Source organism: Ischnura elegans, chromosome 6 (assembly GCF_921293095.1).
Source record: "Ischnura elegans chromosome 6, ioIscEleg1.1, whole genome shotgun sequence".
NCBI lineage: Eukaryota > Metazoa > Arthropoda > Insecta > Odonata > Coenagrionidae > Ischnura > Ischnura elegans.
In genome coordinates, this window is record NC_060251.1 from 3,898,925 (window position 1) to 3,923,303 (window position 24,379).

At 39.6% G+C, this 24,379-nt stretch overlaps 1 protein-coding gene across 4 annotated transcripts in view; it reads left to right on the forward strand.

Annotated features, from left to right (window-relative positions):
- The window catches only part of LOC124161210 (mitogen-activated protein kinase kinase kinase 15), a 145,688-nt gene extending 128,502 nt beyond the window's left edge, over positions 1 to 17,186 (forward strand). For all 4 annotated transcript variants that reach the window (XM_046537474.1, XM_046537473.1, XM_046537472.1 and 1 more), the window contains 5 exons: positions 2,499 to 2,868; positions 3,837 to 4,013; positions 4,670 to 4,832; positions 5,882 to 5,958; positions 13,869 to 17,186. In XM_046537474.1, coding sequence (XP_046393430.1) covers positions 2,499 to 2,868; positions 3,837 to 4,013; positions 4,670 to 4,832; positions 5,882 to 5,958; positions 13,869 to 13,974 — 893 coding nt within the window. In that variant the 3' untranslated portion in view covers positions 13,975 to 17,186. The remainder of the gene's footprint in view (positions 1 to 2,498; positions 2,869 to 3,836; positions 4,014 to 4,669; positions 4,833 to 5,881; positions 5,959 to 13,868) is intronic.
- Positions 17,187 to 24,379: the final 7,193 nt, after the last annotated feature.

Sequence of the window (24,379 nt, forward strand, 5' to 3'; positions counted from 1 at the left end):
AATCACTACTCAGCTGCAGATGTTTTCCCAAGTACGCAGTGTGTGGAACAAGTATCTTTGTGTGTAGTCATAAGCAGTGCATTGTAGGAAAACAGCTTTATGGCATAACTGGCTACATTTCTCATTGTCAATCACTAGATCCATGTCCTAAATGACTTTTTCATGGCAAATTACACCCTGGATGACTGTCTTTTTGTGTCTCTCTAATGTGCTCTCAGATTAGTCAGATTGCTCTACTCGTGTAAGTTGGTGTGACCATCGTGTACTTTCATGCCAAGCCTCAAATTCTTTTATTCTTTAAGTTTTACAAAACCATGTGACTCCTATTTCATTTGTATCAATCATGCATTTTGTATTGCTTTCACAGTTCACCTGATATGTGCATTGATCAGTTTGTGCTATCCTTTCAATCAATGCTCGGTCATCCACGAACCACACTGACTTCAATCCCTCCCTCCCCCCTCTTACGCTTTCACACTCCACATCTGGCTCCTCCCACGCCTCCCCACCCATCTCACCAACGCATCCATTGACCAGCAAGGGTGACACACTTGTATATTCTAAATCTAAGCAGGTTTTTCCATTCTGATACCAAACTAATTATTTCTAGGTAATCATTTGCTCTCCACTCATTTATTGATAGGAACTGAAAATAGCTAAATTAGCACCAGGGAAAACAGTGTAAAAGTCTTATCTCCAGTTGTGTAAAAATCACAAATTTTATGCTGTGGAAGTGAAAAATATTTCTCTATTGAAAAAAAATATCCTATCTTATCTTCAGAGATACCAACAAAATCAATGGGGATACACCTAATGTTGCGGATTTTTCCCTGTTCAAATATATGCCCTTGCGTATTTTTTAGTTCCAGTTCTTTCCACTAGGGAAATTCTATTGCGCATACTTGTTTGTGCAGGGCCAGTAGCTTCTCTGAGTGCTTGTTTGCTAGCTCTCTCTTGAACCGCTTTCTGACAAGGACACTTCTCTCATAGTACTCCGGTGCTGTGCCCATACGACCGTTCAAATGTTACTTTTGGCCTCATCCGGCGAATTCTGTCTTGCCTGTTTAGTGAGAATAAGGCCGTTTTCCAATTCGCAATTATTCACCCTTCGTGCACTTTTCGATCGTCAACTTACGGATGTGACGACAGCAAGGGTGGATCCAATCGGTTGAGGGCGCAAGGGAACGAAGGGTAAGTGAACAAGGGAACGCGGATGCTCCCTCGCTCACTTTCCCTCGTAGGAAGTGGACGTCAAAATGGCGGCAATGGAAAACTCAGAAATCTTGAACTGGAGTTTTAAGTAATTTTGTGTTTATTATGTGAGCTCCTCTACGTTATATTATATCGGCATTGTGAATTCTTGCTCTTCGCATGCAAAAATATAAGTATAAAGGTGAAATTGATTCTTAAATCAACCACCAGATATTCTAACACTACCCCGTGTGTCACATTTCGTTACTGCCAATAGTTCGCATTATTTCCGTTCACACTTTATGGCGCCAGTAGAGCATTAGTAAGGGAACAGGGTGCAAGGGAGAAAGGGATCAAGGGAATGAGTGCATACTACGTGGATTGGAAAACGGCCTAAATCAGTTTTCTAGTGTACTACTTCTTTTATTTTTGCTGAAACACCTAAAATACAAGCAAGGAATTACAATGACAAAGATGACTCGAGAGTCTGTAGGCATGGTGAAGGAAATGATGTACTCAGCGTCAAGTAATGGAGAAAGGGTAGATTGAGAATCGGAGTAATTACAACAAAGTTTTTTATTTTGCTTAAACCTTTCAATGCAGATTCGTGAGATGGGAACTTTCTAGGAATCGTAAAGTTTTATTTTTTGTACAGCGCTATAATTTGGTCATTATATTGCAACCTTATCATCTCCATTTCTGGAATAATGAAGAAAATTATTTTTGACAGTTTTGGATGTCTTTTGTATCGATTTCATATGTCGTACGGATGTTATGGATGTGTTGTATATGACCCAAAATCTTTCCCTGCTTAAGTATTTGGGGAAATTTTGTCTTAAGATTTTTTTTATCAGAGTTAATTCCTTGAAGATAAAAGACATCGGGTCCATTTATTTATTCGAAGAGCTTTGAATCAAAATATTTTTGTTGTTACATATTGTTTCATGTCTTTAATTCTTTAATGTCCAACTCTGGCTATCAAATCTCTTACAACACGTGCCTAAATAATGAAAGATGATTTGCAATTTTCCACAAAAATTTTGTGGAAAATTGCAAATCATCTTTCATTATGAATCAATTCCACTCCATCTCGCTTGATTCCTCGAATTGTATACGTGCATAAATATTTTCATTCTCACACTCTTCAACACCTGGTTTCCTAATACCTCCGAACGTCTTCCTTGATGTCTCATGCAGCTTGAGGCGTGGAGATGGAATTTTAATTTAATTGTTCCTCCATATTTTCAACGATGTCTCATCTGACCCAGTGGTAATGCACGCTACACGTAACGTTTGTATGATTGCAGAGCTTGGCGCCAACTTGGCTGGTCATGACCACCACCACCACCCGAGGGGGGTTGGCACCGCCCCCGAGATCTCGCTGCACCCAGTCCCCCCCACCTCGCCTCACCTCTCGGCTACGCCCGTAGGGAGCAACACGTCGACGGTGGGCGGAGGGGGGAGTGGGACGGTGGACGTGGACAGTGGCGCCATGGTGCTTCCCCCTGGTGGCCACCCCACGCCCTCTCGCTCAAACTCCGTCGTCTCGTCGACCGTCAACTCAGTCAAGTCAAACAAGGCGGTGGACGGCATCCGCGGCATTCTTGGAGGACGGGCATCTAAGTTCTTGCTGGAAGTGCAGGAACAGGTGGAGCAGCTCAAGGCGGAGAACAACAGGTGAGGCGCAAACAACTTGTTCTCTTCATTTCATGAGATCATCAGCTATTATGACCTCAACGCTCCTCTATCCTTATGTCAAAGTGTCACTTTACCTTGCATTGCCATCTTGCGAGGGCATAACATCTAACAAAATAAACCGTGATGAAATTGCCATGGGAATCAGGGAACCTGAATAGGTGCGTGGTCTTCTGTGAAGTGGTCTGAGAAGCCAGAGGTCTGTGGTTCGATTCTAGATTCAGGGAATTTTATGCTATGGTAATTGATGCATCAATATCCTCTGGCGGAAGTGTCAATTTTGTATTTAGATCAACACTGCCTGATTGAACTGCACTAGAAATAAGGTGCATATTTGATTGATCTTACATAAACTGAAGAATGAGTGATTATCTTGAGGTTACTTTGCTTGTGATGAAGAGGACAGTTAGAGCACATTCAATGAACATGTGAATCATTTCAAGAGCATTATTGGCAACTGAATTTATTCAGCATGATTACTAAACATACTCAGTGAAGTATCATCAGCTCAATTAAAACATTACTTATTGCTTTTATCATTGTTAATATCAATTTATTATGTATCATTATTGTAAGGGGGAGACAGCATTGAATGAATGCGCATGATGGCCTTGCATTTTGGCTTTGCACTTCCTAGGACAATAAATCATAGATTAAGAACAATACTCATTAGGATAGATGCCGACTGGCTCTCTCATTGCGTCATCCCATTGCGCCATTGGTCCGCATGGCCTCGTATGCTTGAGCGCAGAGTTCTTTCTCTCTCACTTTGGCTTGCAGGCGCTCACATTGGTGGGTTGGAGGAGACTTTTAGATGGTGCTTAACACGGCAGTCAAGAATAGGGAGAGAAAAGGAGCACCTCTTCCATTATGATAACACATACTTTTAGCTAATGTCTGACTGATCTGTGGTTGCATTGATTTGACGTTTGTCTCTCTTGCCTTTGAAGGCTTTTGCAGGAGTTGGTGGAGGGGCAGAAGGCTTGCCAGGAAGTGCTCAAGAACTCGCTGGAAGAGCAGCGGCTGAACGTGGCACTGCTGAACCAGGCTGTGCAACAGCTCTCGCTGCTCTGGAGTTCAGTGAATGGAGCGTGGGGGGAAGGGAGGCGCTCTCGCCAGGACACGGGGTGAGCCAATGGTGCCTCGGGTGGGAAATTCACCTCTTCTCCGAATTGCCACCACCTCAGGGCTGCTACCACTTGCACCACAGAGACTGAGTTTGCCAAAGAAGGTGCTAGCATCCACGCTTTGACACTGGAGGGGTGGGTCGTGCTAGATGAGCCACTTGCAGAAAGAAAGACACCACTTAGTCGCTGGTCTGCAACTGGACGTTTTCCAAACCACTTCATTGAACTAGTGGTTTAATACACAGTCACTTGAATTGGTGCAAATTTATTTGTATCAAGGGTTAAATTTGCCACGAAAGAATCATTTCAAAGTGATATTTTCATGGGAAATTTCAACTTTGGTTAGCAGTGCTTATTACATGTTGAGCTTTGATTGAAATAATGGGAGTGGGCAAAGTTTACTGAATTATGCATTTGCATGATTGTTTGTATTTCACCATCTGAGAATGTAACTCTGAATAAGCTGGTAACATAATTTTCTGTCTTCAAACATTGAACTTTGGCACACATTTTTAGGAATGCATTGTGTACGAGAGTGTAAAAATGCCTTTGCATACTTAGTAAGCCACTTTTGAAGTTAAATTCTCTCCTAGACTGGCATATTTCTTCGTTAGCATTGATTAGTATGTATTAATATTTGATACTCTGGACCACAGGTACAACTCGCTGAGTACAGGGCCCAAATCTGACGGGGGTGTGAGCCCAGGCATCCTGATGCCCCAGATCAGCGTTGTGGACAGTGCGGGTGGACACCCGGGCGATCAGGAACTGCTGGAGTGGCTCACCTCCCAAGGCGTGGATCACTACTCTGCGGAGAAGGTGGGCGTTCCTATTGTGGATGTATTTGCTTGGAATGTATTGTTAAAGTCAGAGAAATCCCTCATTGCAATGGAATCAACAGTTTGGAAGGAAAGTGGCTTATCTCTGGGGACCCCGAAAAGTGGTAAAAAATTTGTCGGACAGCAGTCTAAAAGTCATAGCATACCATTGATGCAAAAATCGCTAATTTTATGCTCTGGAGATGGGAAACATATTTAGGTATTTTACAATTAAAAAAGATGATAATCAATACCTAATTGTATTAGAAGCATGAACTGATATCTATAATGAGGGTGGCGATTGCGAGGGAAAATTGGGAAAAACTGGTATTGTCAGGAAATGTTGAAATTCTGGAAAAGTCAGAGATTTCTTGTGAAAGTTAGGGATAAACTTGGATAAGAAATTGGTTTGTCTCATATTTTTCTATGAATGCACTTGCCAGTCAGCCTTTCCCACCCTTTTTCACCAGCTGAAAATGATGTTCATCACTGACGTGCATGGAATAAGCCCAGTCAATTTGTGTAGCATTTACCATGTGATTCTTATTACTGTATACATTACAAAAACTATTTGGGAATTTATAGGGATAACCAATAAGAAGCTGCTTTCCTCCTCTGTTATGGGGGAACATTATGGAAAGTTGATACAGAGCAAGGGAATATTCTGGGTTGGTGGAGACACTGAAACTTTTATAAGTACATAAGCAAAATTTTGACCATATCCTGTGGGACATTCTTGTTGGCATAGTTCTAACGTTGGAGTTTTATGTTGGGCGGGCAGCAATCCTGTCTGGAATATAGGGGCTATGGAATACCCCTCAGTGAAACGAGGGGGTCCACAGGGCCCTCTCACGGAAAAGACTTGTTTGCTATTCGTTAGATGTCAAGGTAATCTGACATTGTCAGGATCCGAACTGTATCATCATCCTGGGACCTTCTGTCAATATTTCATTTCTGTAAAATGTTTATCTTTGTTATGTACTTGTAAATTAATTGATGGATGTCCCTAGCAGTTGGGGTGAGCTGAACTGTTCTTTCTCTCAATTTCAGGTTGTGAACGAAGACTACACGTTGGACGATGTTCGTCTGCACATGTCACGAAATGACTTGCGTCGAGTTGGTTTGAGGTATACATATATTTCTTTCATTGCTTTTTAAATCTGTTGACTAGCAAGGAGGGATCCTGAAGAGTAGTAGATGAACTCTAGCGAAAGTGGGGTAAAAATCGTACCCTTAGGAGTGCGAAAAACACAAATTTTATGATCTGGTGGTGAAAAACATAGCTTGGTATTTATCAATGAAGAAGGGCAAAAATGAGTCATATCTTATTGATGGGCTGATATACACCCACTACCTTATAAATGCATTCCCTGCCATGAAAGAATTCCCCAATCGTGCCTAATGTCTTTCATTTTCCTTTCGCTTGAACACTTGGATCCTTTCCATTTGACTTTTGGTGTGCATTCGTGCACCACATCAGTCATATCATATACACGGATGGCACTGAAGCAGCTATGACCAACGGCGTGCTATGAGAGGCCATAAAAGTGACTCATTCTTTGGTCATAATGACCGAAGCAGCGTGAAGAAGTAGTACACATTTTGGTCAATATGACCAAACGTGTTAATAATGCTCCCGATTAAGGATGAGTCGGTTCTTAAATTTTTTCGGTTCTTGGCTCTGGATACTGAGTTTCAAGGATGAACTCTTATTTTCAGAATTAATGGTAAATTTAAATGAAAAATGTTGAAGTGAATGAAAATAATTTCACTAAAGATGAAAATTAGCAGGAAAGCTCTCTAAAAAAACTTAAGATCGTCTCCGTAATTTTATTTTCCTAGTAAAAATATGTAAATGGCATGTTAAGGTATGCATGATTGACCAATATGTCACATTGCATCAGGCGGCCACTGGTTCTTTCTCTGGTTTTTGTTTTAGAAAAATTCAACATTTTTACCCCACCTGGGTAAAATCTACCTTGGATCTATTCTTTTTTTGACAGAAATATTGCTTGCAGTACTGAACAGCATGAAATATGCTTGGAGCACAGTTCACATACTGCAGAGATAGATTGCTAGCTTAGCATCAGGATCAATGGGGAAACTCCCCCAACTTCTGACGACATCATTCGTTAATATGTGGTAACTTGTGAGTCAGTTCAAAATATATTCTGTATTCTGCGATGTAGCTTAAATTCTTATTTTGATTGACAACTTATTTGCATGCCTCACTGCTCACCACGCCAGTACAGCGACACCATGGATGGCCGTGGCTTAGCCTGCTCGGTAGATACCTCTGCCGCGCGGGTGCCGCTGTGTACATGCCTAAGACCACTTCAGACAAAACGATTTTCCGCTGTCCCCTATTCACGGCAGGGCACACACCATTGCAGAGAGTCATCTTGTGTGAAAGTCACCTAAATTCCATGCGGAAGGAGGCCGGCAAAAAGTCGTTTTGTCTAAAAGTGGCTACGGGAATGTTTCATTGTTAGTGAGAGCGACTAACTGACGAACCCTTAAATGCGCGAGTTAGCAAACAACTCTCTAAAGAAAAAAAACTAGGATGCCATGCGATTGGAAAGTTATGTATGCATTTTTTAAGTATTTTTTTCAATGCTGGTCACGGCAAATCAACTACAGTAAAACCTCTTAACATCGTAATGGAGGGGACCAGAATTTGGGCAATTTGATGTATGGAGGTTCACTATAGAGAGGTTTTCAGTGATAGGCACCATTTTTTCATATCCTTTGGAAATGAAGGGCACTACTGTCTTTTAAACCATTATATTTATGTGCTTAACACTTTCAATGCTGACCATGTAAAACTCAAAATCGACCCCCGGTGCGGCTGTCGTTTTTTAATGCAAAACGCATGCATGGGTGCCAAAAGAGCTGGGAAAAATAATGAAAAAATTTTCTTGGCCCTAATTTGTTAGCAATGAATTTTTTTATTTATGACGTGATAACACGTCACCCGCACAGCTGGATATAAACGTGATGCGCGTTGCATACTGTCGGATTTTTCCCCGCGCTACCGTTTTCTTTCAATTTTTTTTCTGCTCTATGTATCCAAAAAAAATACGAGGAAAATGAATTTGTAATGTTCTACTGGTATCGCCATTGGTATTTTGCCACTGCCATAGGGAAATTTTTGGCTAAGATAGATGTAATGCAAGTTATAAGTACAAGGAGTCGCCGTGAACAGCTGTTTGATTGTGACGGTAATTCTGCGCAAGATATTTCGGCGTATTCCTTGTACTAGTAATCCTAAGTATCGTGGCAGGGTTCTATAATATTGAATAATTTCTACATTTTCTTCTGAAGCCACTGTTCTCGTCACAAATTCCTTTAGTCATTTCATGTTTTCAGCTCCAATTCCTTTCTTCCCATACGACCACCCGTAAGCATCAGATATTTAACAAAAATGGTTTTCACATACCATTATGTATTCCCTTCACTGCAGGTGCTTGAGATGGGTGGTACTCCGCTTTCGAGATTATTTTCCGACAGTGTATTAAGGTGTCTCTTGACGTGCACCACTCTTGCCGGCTGCTCTAAGGTTGGAGGGGGTACGGAGATGAAGCGAGGGGTGATAGTAAGATTTAGTCGGTCTACTTGTAAGAACTAGGAATAACTTTTTTGGGAGTGCCATCGGCACATCAAAAAGATGGGGAAGGTATGGGGAAAGATTTTGCTGATACGTGTCCTTTTTGGGTCATTGGGGTATAGACTCCGTTGCCGAAATAAAAATGGATGTGGAAACAAAAATAATCAACCCATAACTTCCTCATTACTACATTCTGAAATCAAGCCAATAACATATTTTTGCAATATGTTGTGACCGAGTTAGATATTAATGCATAAAAACTGGAACTAATAGTATTTGCAAGTAATCTTCATTTAGGCCACGTATCGCGGTTCTTACTACGAATATTCTGCGAAAATCTGAAAATGATGTAAATTTTTACCGCAATAATATTTTTTCATTTGGTGCATAATAATATCAATTCGAGTAAACAATTCAATAATACGTATTGCTAGGAATAGATTTGCAGCATCTATGCCCCTTATTACTTACCCGATTACCGAAAGTAACGATGGCGTTTTCTTTCTAATTACACGAGGGAAAGACTAATTCCATCGTGCTTGGAAATCTCTAGTTACTTCTTATTTATGAAAGGGCCCTAGTTTATTGAAAAAAGGAATCTCATGACATGAAAAAATACTATATTTACCCAAAACAAATTCAATACAATCGAAATGATGACCATTTTCAAATTATATATTATATACAACTACGTACAGTCATGTATGTTTTACGAATGTAGGGAATACCTCTCTCACAAATTTTATAACAATATATTTAACCTATAATACTATTGCAATATATGATACTATTCATGAGTAGAGGAGACCTAGCAGCCAATGTAGATATCTGCGGTCTCTTTCCTACGCCCAAGAGTGCTTGCACCGCAATAGTGCAATACTTGCACCATCGATTCTTCTTTCTGCCACCTTCCTCTTGGATGAGTTCAGGGAAGTGAGATTGAGATATTGATGGTAAAAATGGCTTGGGACAAGGAATGTAGGATGGAAGAATAAAGAATCTAATGACAGAAAGACGGAATTTATAAAGGGAAATCTTTCCGGCGGGTTCACGATAAATGAAAAAGCGTGCATAGCTTTCGGGAAGGAATTATTAGAGAATCAATGGAGGAGTGAAATGAATCTAAAAGGGATGGATTTTTTTAGAGGAAATACTCAGGCTCTGAATCGTTTGGGCCGGTGTTCGGTGAAAAATGAAGGGCTTGAAGAATGCTAAAGAATCAATCACGACTCATTTATTTCCGAAAGCAAAGCAGGTCAAACAAGATAGCAATGCTCCATTAGTCGGATATATTAGTTATAGGAATACCTAACTTGTGAAATATTAGGCCTATGAAGGTAAAACTCTTCATAGGTCAATTGTTTCCAATTCCTAACCTATTCTTTCGGAGATTATAAGAAAGTATGTCTGTATACGAAAGAGGGTGTCTGGGAAAAGGAGACGAAAAAACATTTGGGTCGTTGGAGAGGGGTGGAGTGTTGAGAGCTAGGTTTTCTATGAAAGTGATATTTTGAGGGGTCACTGAACTATGGGTCCACCGCAAAGGACATTCCAAAGGACATTCGGATGGAGGAGGACTGACGGTATTGTTAGAGGGTTCAGGGAAAGAATAGGACAAAGGGGATGGGCCAGGGATTGACATAAAGGGATGGGGCATAGAAGGAGGCAACGGAGTACCTGACTGGGAGGGTTCAACCTCCTCCCCACCCTCTTCCTCTCTAATTTCTAGCTCGGAGTCTTCAGAGAATGCCTGATCCCGCTCTCTTCCAGGAGCTCCCGCTATTCCTTCTTCGTGCACATTCGTCTAGAGACGGCAGAGAGCTAAGAAGGAAATGTTTGTGTCCTTGCAGAGGTTTCCTCCCTCGACGTCGATGGCTGCAGGTCCTGATGGATGGTCAAAGACTGCTGATCATCTGCAAAAGCTGATGAATAGAGAATTTCACCTCTTTCAGGCGGCATCGACTACCGGCCAGCATGAAAAATTTTCCGTTTTACTCCTCGCTTCCGTACCATCTACAATAAATACATTGAATTTTTTTTGTAAAATTTCCGATAAATAACAGGATCAAAATAAACACTCTCTGTGAAATAGGCCAAAGCTGAAATGCTACAAACAGCTTTACTAATGTAAAACTATGTTTAGGAACTAAATATTCACAATGGCGAGACAAAGAATTGAGAGCACCCATAAGCCATTGATTTCACAGTTATCGAGAAAATAAAAGCATTTTTATGGAGCAACTCCTCAGCACTTCTTCGCCAATCCATGGGATAATGTGCAAACAGTTATTTGCAATTATAATAAGAATGTTTATAGGTGCATAATATACATATATCAACAATAAATATTATAAATAACTTACACTTTTTCAGTAAATAACTTCCTTCACTCTCGTAATATTGCCGCTGGTCGATCCCCACCCTGCTTAGGAGTTGCACTGACAAACAAAGGAAGGGTGCAAAAATTAGAGATATGATACGTTGCATAAATAAAATGTAATGGCATTTTCAAATTTCCTTTAAGTTTAACTAATCACAGTACTTCATGTATTAATTGAATAAAACTTATTTACATCAAACAATAAAGATTCGAAAAATACTAGGCTCGTAAGAAAAAAAAGTAAGGATGGAAAAAAATATCTATATTCTCGCTAAACATTATTAAAATAGAATTAAAAATTAATAAACACGCATAATTAAGTTCCAGATAGTAAATACTTATGATTTGTAAAATAAAACTCAAATAAAAAGATGCATTAATGGAAAGAAATAAAAATAATAGCATAAAATACAGGGGGAAAATGAATGGAATTTGGCTTACCTTGAGATAAAAGAAAAAATTTCTCCCGATCCTCCCAGGAAAGGTTGCTTGAAACGGCATTCACAAATTCGCTGCTAGATCCCTGCTGAGCAACTTAGGGGGGCAAAATGTCCTATTAGAACTGAACCGAGCACTTACGGAGGGCCGGAACCTTCGGGGTACGCATGACGTGATATCACGTCATCAGCACCAGGGGATAGCGCACCATGACGTGATATCACGTCATGCCGCACTCAAGGTGTTAAACACACATGCATGCATTAGTGAACATATATTTATCATTTAATAATTACAGAAAGTGAGTGCTATCGCATGATTTTTACCATGATTCGAGGGAAAACAATGTGATCTCTCTTGATTCAACAGTCACTAACAATTGATTAGGATAGTTGGATACCTTTTTTCTTATTTAGTGTTAGGTATGCTCTCAAAATGAACAAAATGGCACATCTAATGATTAACTTGAAAATTACAGCATATTAAAGGTGTATAAGAAAAAAAAATAAGGGTGAAACATTTATCTCTGAAAATGTCAGTACCCCATGTATGTAAACGTGGCTGCATTAATGGTCTCTAATTGTCTTGGTTCGATTTGCGGTGGTAGTTAGGCCATCTCGGGGGAATCTCCTTGGTATGATAAGTGGAGGTTTTACAATATAAAGAGGTTCACTATAAAGAGGTGTGCCTATAAATTTACATGTAAATCAGATGGGACCGTGGGGTGGTATGATGTGTGGAGGTGTATGATGTAAAGAGGTTCACTACGTAGAGGTTTTACTGTAATAACAATTATGAATTATTTTCAGAGTAATTATAAATACTACCAATTTTCAGAGCTATAATGAGTCGAAATGTATTCAAAATTTTCATAAGATAATTGTCATCTGATGATTAAAATAATGCTCCATGATTACAGAAGGAAAGACAAACTCTTGCCAACGTTAATTAAAAGAAATGTTTCGACTGTTTCGTGTTTGCTAGGCCCTGCTTTCTCAAAACAACCCATTATAAAGTTGAAAATTAGTAGGAGTCAACCACTGTGGTCTGTGGCAAAACTCAGAAGGTGTGTATAGAGTGTAGGGGAAGAAAGCAGCCAACTGCTGCACAGGTCGTGGCGATGCCAGTCAGGTCACTCTGGTGCATGTGGGCACAACGAACACTGCATTGTTATTTAGCCTTGCACCAAGGCTGCTCAGGTGTGTGGCGGTCTTCATTGCCATCTGATGGCATCGTTACTTTGCAATGATTGCAATGATGAAAAGTGGATTGAACATATAAAATAGTTTTTAAGAATTGCTGATAATGCTCTGCTACAATATAGTATTTTAAGTTATGAATGAAAATTGAAAGAATGTCGTGCAAGACACTGGCCATGGCCTTGAACATGCACCAGACCAATTTGGCTTTGGGTGCCAAATTCAAATCCTCACCACCGTTCTGAGCCTGTTCCATAGTGCCGACTCTATGCAGTAGGTTCTCAATACTGGTTCCACAGGCCAAGAACCAGCAGTGCCGAGAACCGGTACCGGAACTGAACCATCTCTACTCTTAATTCATTCCACGCAAAGCAAGTGCAAATTGGAACTGCTATTTGATTCATCATGTTCCATAAAGCCTTATCTTATGCAGCTTAATCATCCAAATTGCTTCCATTGCCAGGAAGGTTGCGATGGGGCAAAGCAGGACCAATCAGCTTTTTGTGAGTGAAGCTTGCTAGCACCCAGTGCAGCATTATACAGGGGGGAGCCATATTGGAGACTCCAGTGTATTATTCCTCGAAAACTATTCCTCAGACGTAAAAACAGGACATGTGCAGAAGGGCTGTCACTCTTCATTGTAGCCTTAGGTCAGATGTCACCTGGTCTATTCAAGAAAATTAATTGTTATTGAGTTTATTGTGTGCTCTTGAATGACCTCTAAATGTTAAACTGTTGACCTGTTTTTTAGCTTATTGATTCTATTCCCCATAGCGAATGCATTTCAAGAGGTTGAAATCATGAAAAGTTTTAGCTGAAAATCATTCCTGTCGCGCATGCTTTCACTTGCTCCCATTGATATCCATCTGCAGCTACAACATGTAGCAGTGGGGTTTGAAAATGATCATTTGCGTCTTATGTAGGAATTCCCACAATCCTCCAGAAAAGGGTACTGTTTTCTATGGGGATGAAATTTTATAATTAACTGGTAATAATATGAAATGTTAATCTCAAATTCAGCTGTGACAAATCCAGTCATTAAAAACTTTGAATAGATGCAGATTTTATAAAATGGAAATTGCCCGATTATGAATGATCTCTTTACCATTGGGTCCCTTGCTCAGCATCTAATGTGTTATACGCTTAATTTTGGCTAATCAAATTTCATGCAATCATCAGTGTTGCGTATGAGAAACAACCACTGTTTTAAATTTCAGAGGAATAACATAATAGGCTTAAAGGAAGCAATCAAATTTGTCAGGCAGTTGTGAAATATCGGAGCATCAAATTCATATGATCTCTTGTATGCTTCTTAATTCGATTGCAAAATATGTAATCTATTCTGTGTGCTTGACTGTTTGATTTGGAATGTCAGTCAGTGCATTCTAATGACATTTTGTGTCTCTTTGTCAGGGGTGGGGTTGAGCTAAGACTGTGGCGGTCCATCATGCATTGGAGGCGAGATCACCCAGCCGCCATGGAAGCCGCAGATGGACTCCTCGATGAAGACGATGGATGAACCAACTCCACGTTAAACTGCTCATCCGTCAAAGAAATGAAATCAGTTTCGAATCCTTCCAATCACTCATGTGGTGATGCTTTTTTGTTTTCCCTTGGTGCTGCTGTTGACTGGCTTGGCCGTTCTCGTTCAGAGGTAGGACGAACAAGTGTTCCTCGTTAGGAAGTCTAATAATTGATTCGACTGGTAAAAAGGCTTCCTGACTCTTGGCAGTTGGTCATTTGTTGGTGATCATAATTTTTAATCCTATTCCATAATATATTTTTTTTACTCGACCATTGTTATCAGATTGGAAAGTGTTTTGTTCATTTTCCATTTGTTCTTGTTGTTGATTGGTCTTACCACGGATCGATGCGTTTGGAGTCTTTCAAGGGCCTCAGTTGGCATTCACTCTGGGTTTGACCTATCGGTTGTGACTAGCTCCCCCCCTACTTACAAAGCCCTCTTTTTATATTGATTTTTTTGTGCAACTATTATGTGGCATTGGTCTTGCCAAATTTCTGTTGTTTTTGTTGGAGTTGAAATAGGTATCATTATCAAAAGTGGAAGTGTTTTAGCAAGGTTTGAAATTGTGCACTTGTTTGAGAATTGAAAACTCAGACAAGGTTTTTTATAATGACAATTTTAACTTTTTTCTTTTGTAGCCTTATAATCTTTCTTTCTTTAAATCTGTATCTTCCTCTTCTGCCGTGAATTTGTTGACTGCAACGTCTCGTCTTTGATGAATGGGTTTCATTTTTGAATTCTTGTCATTGTAAAAAATGTGATTAATTGACTCCACTAACATCATTGGTTGTGGTACCTCGAGTAGTCAAGGAGTAATTGGTGCTTCTCCGCAGTAGTTGCTAACATATCTAAGTAATACTGAACAATCAATGTATAGAGTTGAATTTTCTTTTCTTTCGTTAACAATATATGGCTAAATGTCTTTGGATTAATTTCTACTATTCTTGAATGTTAGATGAATCAAGTATCATTTTTTGTGCACTGTGAGAAGTCTGAAGTTTTTTTTTTCTTATTATTCAACTGTGAGAATGAAGCAATTAGGTGTGATTGATTTTTAATGAACTGTAAAGTTGCATAAATTAGTGTGATGTCCTTTATTTCTGAGCCAGGAAAAACATGTATGCATGCATAATTTTAGCTGACTAAATTGTTCATTAGGAAATATAGTCAGTTATTTACATTTTTTGTGCATAAGTTGTTATTTTCGTTGTTATAAAAACAATACTCTTTGAATCTTGCATAGCTTGATTAGAATAATAGAGTTATTAAGTTTAGTATAATTTGAAGTGACTGAACAAAAGAATCGACTACCTGTTCCACAGTTTTGGTTATATTTCAGTGAAATGGATAGTGTTGTGGTGGATGTTGTTTATCTGATAACCAGCTGGTTTGATGCTTTTGCATTCCTATTTGATACAGTGCCGCCTTGTTCTTGGTGAAATGATTTGCCATTGGTGACTGACATAAGAATTTATGGTGCTGTTGCAAAACCAATTTTGGTGCCACTGGCAAGCATCACATTAATCATCGTATTTTTTATGTATAGGTTTAATGAAGCATCAGATGGAACTTGTTTGACGTAGGCACAAGATGAGACAAGGCTTTTTTTTTTCAATGTTTTCCTTGCTTAACATTGCAATTAGTTCCTTTCATTGCCATCTCATCATTCATTCTCACATCACATTATAACAAGCTACAAATATTATTCCTACTTCTGGTTAAATTTTACAAAGTGATCATTGCAGATTAGTTAATGCTTCCACAATCCTCGTGATGTGTATATTTTTAGGAAGTGCCACAATAGCAGAAGGTCACAAAATGAACTTTAGGAAGCCATTGCTTGGAGTAAGTAATAAGTAATATGTTCGTAAAAGTATGGAATGGGGGAATTCTGGTTGACTCGTTTAAGTTAGTCTGTATCGATTGTCAATCTAGATTCCTCAAGAGTTGCAATATTTTCAAGTGGGGAAAGTGATCTGGCCTCTCTTGATATCAGTACCTAATTTCATCGGATCCACCCAAGTGCAGTCTGAGCTCATTTTGATTCTAAACAGAGTCGTATGTTTCATTTTATTCATGAAGTCGACCAGATAGCTGTGGAAAGTCCTAATATTGTGGAGAAAAGAGGTGTGATGAACAAGTTTACCCTTAAATTGTGAGTAAAGCTCAAAAATTAAGCGTCTTCAATATTTTTGTGAATCTTATATCCATGTCTTGTTTCGGTATATGCCATAGTTGGTTGATTCTACTTTTCTGTAACTTAAAATTTTTCCCAACAGCAACAGTATTCCCAAGCAATGGGCTTCTTTCATTGCCTTCTCAAATACCACCAAGTTTTTGTTTGGAAAGGTTCTGTGTGTCAAAGTCTTGTGAAGAGTGGTTATAGCCAGTAGGTGTGTATATTTTTTTAATGTGAAGCTTAGAATGTATTTCCTTTTTGCTTGACTTTGTCTGATCATTGGTGAATTTTTATTTTTGCGGTGGTATACAACTGTGGCATGAATTATGACTGAAAGAATTGTAAGCATTTTTGTGGGTGTTACAAACTGTGAAGGGTAAATGGTTGTGAATATGTACTGACTCAGCAGTGTGATTCAATGAAGCAATAAATACCTGTGGTCAGGGAAAATTTAATAATAGGTGCAGCACACAGTCTATTGCAACCAAAGTTAAAAATCACTACGTATGGTGTAAAAGTCTTTTTGATTGCATCTGTAAGTACAACCCAATGGCTAGACTAATTATTGTTGGTGCTTTGGAAACGTGTAAATATCGTTAAATAATTCTGCAGACAGAAAGTTCCATCTCATAAAATTGATTCATTCATGTTTTTGGAGCTTGAATTATTATCTACGATCAAGCAGTTGGCAGCTACTATTGGTTTACCTTTCCGGAATGTGTCGTTTAGTTCCCATTACATTGGACCTTTTTGTCCTAACTGCTCACATGATAAATTGGTGATAATTTTGTCTAGTAATGTTTCAATGTGTGTCTGTGGCAGCTTCTTTAATTTATTGATATCTAATTCTGTATTATCAAGTTGTGCACCCTGTTCATTTTCAATCAGATGTTTTGTTCCTTTTTTGTGAAAGAAATGTTACAAATGTGTGTTAAATAATTCGTAACAGGTATATCTTTAGTGTCCATTTTTTTAAAACTTGGCTGTTTTGTTGTTTTTGTATCCTAATAAATTTTTTAAAGTTTAATGATGTTGAAATGTTAATGAATGCAGAATTTCTCTCATCATGTATGTACTGCTTTAGGTATTTTTCCCATTGACCTTGACGTGAAATACCCCCTCTGTGGTCTCCCTCCACACCTACAGACATTCCTTCGTGCCTTTTCATTCCAACAATCATTTCTTCTTTGTTGTTCCATTGGTGACCCTTATGATAAATTATCTAACTAAAATATTTCACAATGCGATCAAAACCTTAATTAATGAATTTCTCCTAAAGCACTACATCTTCTGCCTTTTATCAATTAAATACTCAATGCATCCCGTTGCTCACGAGAACTTTGCTGAACCAAATCTCTAAAAAATTCTTCTCCCCTCGTGCAGATCATTTTTGTGCCCATTTCGCATTTTCAGCTATCAGTATATCTTTGCTCTTTCTCTCCTCTATGTCCATAAAAACCTGACTTAAGTCAGCCACCCTCTTCAATTGTTACCTCCTCAACAATACCTAGTCGACAACCAGAGAGAGAACGATTCGTGCACCCTCAGTCCCAAAGCAAACGTTTTCAAACGTACTGTATGCTGAGTGCAGGGAAAACGTTTGACCATTGCTCAACTACCTATGAAACTTTCCCAAAATATTTATTGCCACCCAGGTAGAGTGCTCACTCCCCCACTGTAGGGATCACAAATGCAGCTTAAATTTCATCTCTCAGCCATCCATCATGACAGGGTATGGTGCCTCCCGGGATTTCCTATTGTACTGCCAATTTCATATTATTTCCTTACCGCTCCACGCTGTTCATATGCCATTGACATGTGCCCAAATGTCAGCCTATCCATTGGTAAGAAAGAAAGAAGGGTTTCCCCAGATTATAAGGGTTCTCTCCTTGCGAGACACTCGGCCAGTCTAGGGGGAAAAACATTCCTTGGTTCCCTCCCCCTCATACTGGTAGCTACGTAAAATCAAGTACTCCTGCAGCCAAGGGCTTAAACAGAGAAGAACTCTCCTTCCTCAGCAAGGGCCTTTCCTTTTCTCTCACACCTATATCGCATCATTTTCCCTGTTAGTCACTGATATTTTGTAGATATTGAGGTTGAAAGGCTTCTTCTGTGATACACAGAAAGAACTGCATTCTCCCAATCCTCTCCACATTGCCCTCTCCAGGTTTCTTCCTCACATGAAGCCAAACCTCTCCCACCCGGCCACCCAATTGAAATTTTCATAGATCTTCTTCTTTCTGAAGTCTGCAACCCTTCCTTCCTAAAATCTTTTCGTCCCAATCTAAACTGTATTTGTATCAGAAAACATTGCCCTCAGAAAACTCATCCACAATACTGAAGTAGTTGTAACCTCAGCTGGCAAAGGATCTGCAGTAGTTTTCCTCAACACCTCTGACAATGTCACTTCTCTCTGCACATCCATCCCTCATTCTGAAGGTCTTTCCTCCCTCCGCCACTTCCCTTCCCAACGCCCAACTCCTCATACCCCCAGCACCGACTTCCCATAATGCCTAGTTAATATCATCCTAATGCACGATTCATTCTCTTTTAACAATAAACACTATTTACAAAGCATAGGTTTCTCATTGTGTAGTAGATTCAGTCCCCCCTTTGCAAACCTCTACCTACGCCATTTTGAACAAATTTTCCTTCCGCAGCATTTGTTGAAACCCCTCCTTTGGCTCAGATTTATTGACGACATATTCCTCCCGTGGCCACATGGTAATGATCCCCTCAACAATTTTATCGCTAATCTCAATTTCTCATCCTCTCTTTCTTTCACCTCAACCATTTCTAATTCCCAGATTACCTTCCTTGATGTCAATGATGTCAATATCTCTCTTGTCAATAACAAATTTCTCACCTCTGTCCATGTAAAACCCACGAATAAGCAGCAGTACCTTCATTTTAGCAGTTGTCATCCATCCCACACTAAACACTCCCTTCCCTATTCCCTTTCCATTCGAGGCCACTGCATTTGTAATAATCCTGATGCCCTGAATAATCTTCTTCACAACCTTCACCGTTCCCTCCTCCAGAGAGGCTACCCAAAGTCCCTCCTGTATAAAAAAATTCTCAAACACAGATACCCCCCAGAACCTTGCAATAGAAACAAACCACGTGACCTTTCCCTCTGCACCACTTACTTTCCTGGAATACAATCCCTTCAGTCTATTCTTAAAGATCCCTTCCCAGTCTTAAAAACAATAGGTATACAGCCAGTCTTATTGACAAACTCCCTAGTATGCATCACCTTCAGACGACCAGCAAACCTTTTTTGATTTATTCCGCTTGACAAACCCTTTAAAAGTGTCACCCACTACTCCCAACAGTACGCCTGCGACCATCTCAGATGTGAGACCTGTCCACCCCTCCTCCTTTCCCCACTCATCTCGTCTCCTGTCCTCATGAACTCCCAGGAATGTAATCTACTTAATTCGATGCAAACACTGACACGCCTTCTCAGTGGCTTACCCCGTACGTAAAAGAAATAAATAATAATATCTTTTGTTCAAATTTTGCCGCCCCCTGCCGCCCGGGGCACGCGCCCCCTCTGCCCCGTCCTAGCTCCGGACCAGCGGACGCTCATCTACTGGCATTTAATGAGTGTTTAAATGTTTCCGTTTTGGCTTTCTCTTTCCCCACAGACCACCCCCTTCAACTTAATTCACTCGAATTAATACACATTTGGCTACTTACTATGCGCTAAAGCATTTCTCTCTCCCACCTCTCCTCTATCATTTCCAACACTCTTGTTCCTTCCTATCTCTGAGAAAGGAACACTCACAAAACATTGCCCATGGGGAAATTACAAATGGGAAATATTTTGTGAGCTCTCCGTTTTCTGTGTCTCTTTGTTTAATCATCTAGTTATTTATTCATCTACGTATCGTCTCTAGAAGCGTTTTCTTAATGTATTATTTTGGTATTTATTTCTGACGAGTTTTTTTTATGCGTATTGTTTCTTTCTTACTATAATCTGTATAACGCGATCATTTTTTCCGTCCCTTTCCGGCCAGGGGTCGCTACTGTCGTGGCAGAAGAATGAGCATTTCTCGAGATAATTTGCCGCGATTGCTCAACGGATGAAAATCCCATCCCTCATCCAATATTGGAGGGGTGCCGAGAGAGATATCTCTCTCGGCACACCCCTTTATGCTGTCGCTGAAACCATCACTGGAACCGTACGTCTTTCAGCCTGTAAGAACGCACGACCGCGCCATCCTAAGCTTTTCATTCAATGACTGTTGAAAATACGGAAAGTGAGGGAATAAGCGATGGGAAAAAGGACGGTGGGAACAGTGGTGTGGCCACAAGGAGGTTTACCGGGTCACAACACCCTGAGCTTTAAAAGAGGTGCCCGATACGAATAAGATGGCCTCGGTAAATAAAAAATACCTTATTTTAACAAATACTCGTACAAAAGTACTGCTTTTGAGCCCTAAAAATCACATTTTAAACATAAAAAATCCTCGGACCACCCTTTGCCCTGGGGTGTTATACATACACCCCAGAAGGGCCCCAAACCCTCCGGTAACCCCCACCCCCTTCCATTTAAAAATCCTGGCAACGCCAATGGGTGGGAATGACCGTGTGATTCGGAAAATGCTCTGTCGACCGATCTTTTTTGTCCCTGAAAACCCATCGCCGGAGGACCTATCACTAGGGGCGGGGAAATGGTCGTGTGATATTCAGACGTTACTTAATTCAGAGATGTTCTTTGTTCTCTAACAAAATTGATACCCTAAAATGTTTCTTCATATAGGAGGCCCTAGTGAGTCCCGTAGCTACACGCTACATTCAGTGCTGTAGTTGGAAAAAAAATTAGGCGGTACTCAACAAAATATTTTACTTGAGAGAATTCCATCATGTCATTATATAAATTGAGTGTAGTAGCTGCGACTCCTCGGGATGATAATGCGGTGGTGATAAGAAGAGTAGGAGAAAACAGAAGCCTCATGAAAACCTTAACAAGAAGACGGAACAACCTTATAGGCCACATCTTGAGACATGATGGCCTGATGAAGACAATCGTCGAGGGACAAGTGGAAGGCAAGAGCGGAAAAGGAAGACCTCGAATAAAATATACGGAATAAGTAAATAAGGATATGAAAGAGAAGAAATACGTAGGTGTGAAAAGAGTAGCTGATAGGAGAACTGCGTCAAACCAATCCTAGGATTGTTGACCAGTGATGATGATGACTCACCAAAAATTCCAACAGCTGAAAATGTAATTACATAACATATGTTTATGTAACATTCGGCCGCGAAGGTATTTTAACCGGTACGCTTATAACGAGTTTGGATTTTAGGGGGCACGCCGTACCAGCCCAACTACAGCACTGGCTACATTTATGTTGTTTCGAGGGGTCGCACAGTGGGCTGAAATCGAAAAAAGCTGGACAAAAGTTCAAAATGACGTTTTTTGAGATAGAGACTTCAAACTTGGCGTAAATACTTATGAATGATTACCAACTATAGATGTATGTGCCATTTTACATCAATACGGTCCGTTACTGAGATACAGTGGCCCAAACATGATCAACTTTTTAAAAACACGCGCGGTCTCGTTTTTCTTCAGAAACCTTTGAATTTAAGCAGGTGGTGTTGCGTTGGCATGATTTTTATGGAATAAAAAACGCAATATTCCTTTTACTTGATGCTTTGCCTATACTTTCCGTGAATTTTGAAGATTTTGGTTCTCATTTTACTAGTTTTACAACGCAAAATGGCGGACCCGTTTTTCACGTGAAATTTGACATAAAGTAGACATTATCTTTCGTTTACGAAATATATAACTCGGGAAATTCACATCACGGTGTAAAGTAGAGATTTCTCAAGAACACTAAGCAGAAATCTTGGAAAAAAGTCTGCGACGAAGGAAATGAGAGCGATTTTTCGATCGCGAGTCAAGGCTGAGCTACACGCCGCGGGACCCTGACGCTCGGTAACCGAGGTTGATGTTCCAAGTTTTTTGAAACTTTATTCTTGAAAATCGTCATTTTAAGCACAGAACCTAGTCATTAATGACCTAAAACACTACACTGATGACATTAGCAAGGATTATGGGTCGACCGAATTGACCATTTAACGCGTTACTCGAGTGGGAATGCTTGGGATTGGATGTTTGTCGGAACCATTCCACGTATAAGAAATATGCTTCGGGTATTGAAGTAGGGTTAAAAGATTGATTTGGCATGCTAAAGAGAAAGAAAAACAAACTATTTTCGCGAAATGCAACTACCGTTACCTTTTTCCATTTCTACCCTCGCCGAGGTGGGTCGCGCGGAGAGGGGCGTTTTATGACAACGTACAGCCTTTTGAAGGTATTTAACAGATTCTTCCTCAAGGGTTTTTCCCTTTTCTCTACAAAAATACGTTTCAACTTGCAGCATTATCTTGAAATCGGTGAAAAAGTGCCGTGCTAGTTCTCCTAGTGTCGTTTCGTTCAGTAGTGTGATTGTCAAGTTCGTTTTGACGGCGCAGTGATTTTCCAGCTTGAATTTTCTAAGGTGAGTTTTTTTATTCTTTCCATTTCAAAGATGAGTTTGTTTTAGTAAAATTTCAATGAAATATTTTAATTACTTATGAATTTTTACTATTTTTGCCTCTCAGTAACCATGTCAATTATGATGCCAACATATATTTCTAATTTTCAATTCACCTCGCAGGGTTTCGAGTGCTTTTTAACGTACAAATGTATTCAAACCAAGTTACTCGTTTTGAGTCTCATAATGAATTATTAGAAACGAAGGGAATGACATCAGGATAAAAAATACACTTGTTGGATTTTTTGTAGCGGATATTAAATGTTGAGAGCTACGAGGCTGCTCTAGATGGTCTCCGTGAATTACTTAAATTGAGATGCTGGTCTAATTACGAAAAAATGTGGAGACAATATTACTGGAAAAATAAAAGGTTTTAGTGCTACATATTCGGATCAACAGCTATGGAGATGAATGATTTGAGGGCAGCATAGAATCGACTTGTAGGTGTGACCAAATATTCTTTTGGATTATCAACCTCAGATTGCTACATCCGATTTTTTGAATGTGTGCTACACAAATCGCACTGGATAGAATTAAAAAAATTGTAGGTAAGAAAGAATACAACAAAGCTGGAATCCAGTTCAATGATAAAAATACCTTCTAATTACGGCCAACATTCTTTACAGGCCCGAGGATGTCTGTAAACACGCTTTATACAGAGAAAATTTAGATTTCAGAATGCTTTTATAGGAAGGATTAGGTTTATTGTTGAAGTTCCAAGGTCTGTATCAGAGAACACGAATAACAGTAACACCGCAAGAGGTCTTTTCGATTCCTCAGACTTGGCCGCTGATTTGACGGGCCATTGAGTAAATGTAGACTGCAATAGCATATGTAAACCATGCACTGTAAAGCAAATGTAACATTCACGCATGTTTTCAAATGAAATGGTTAAATACTTCATCTAAATTATGTTTTCATAGGAAAGTGTAATGTACCATCAGAGGAAAATTAATTTTTCATAATTACAGGTATCAATGTTGACCTAATCAAACATTTTTCCATCATTTTGAGGGCAATATCAAGTGGCATAACTCTAAATTATACAGCTTTCTAGGAGTACTGCCAGAGAACTGCGGAGTTATTCACTAAGATGTATCCCTGGTATTACATAACAACCACGGTACATAAGGTCCTTTAGCATAGACGCGATTTTGCATAAAAGTTGATTCTTCCTATGGGACAATTATCTGAAGAGGCATTAGGAGCCCAGAATAACGAGACACGTAAATTCCGCCTGAGATTCAACAGAAAGCACTCCAGAGAAACCACGAATGAAGATCTTTTTAAAAGACTGTTATTGACGTCTGATACATTTCTTTTTACCATCCTATCAAGTCCGAGGAGACCGAAGGAAATGCCAAAAGATTAAAGAGATCTGCTGATTTTTTTAAATGATAGTGTAGTAGAGGGTCCAGACGGTAGTGACGAAATAAGTTCATCGGAGGATTAATGGTAGAAACTATAAATGAAAAAAAATACAATTCAGTGTCTTTAAGGAAGAACAATTATGTGCGACATACAAGACAACTATTCCATTCATATCGCAATTTATGATTTCGCATTGATTTTATTTGTAAGTTAAAGTAATACATGGATTTCCATTGCGGCTATATTGTATTTTAATTTAAATATCCCTTTACGAAGAGAGAAAAGCATTATCAAACAA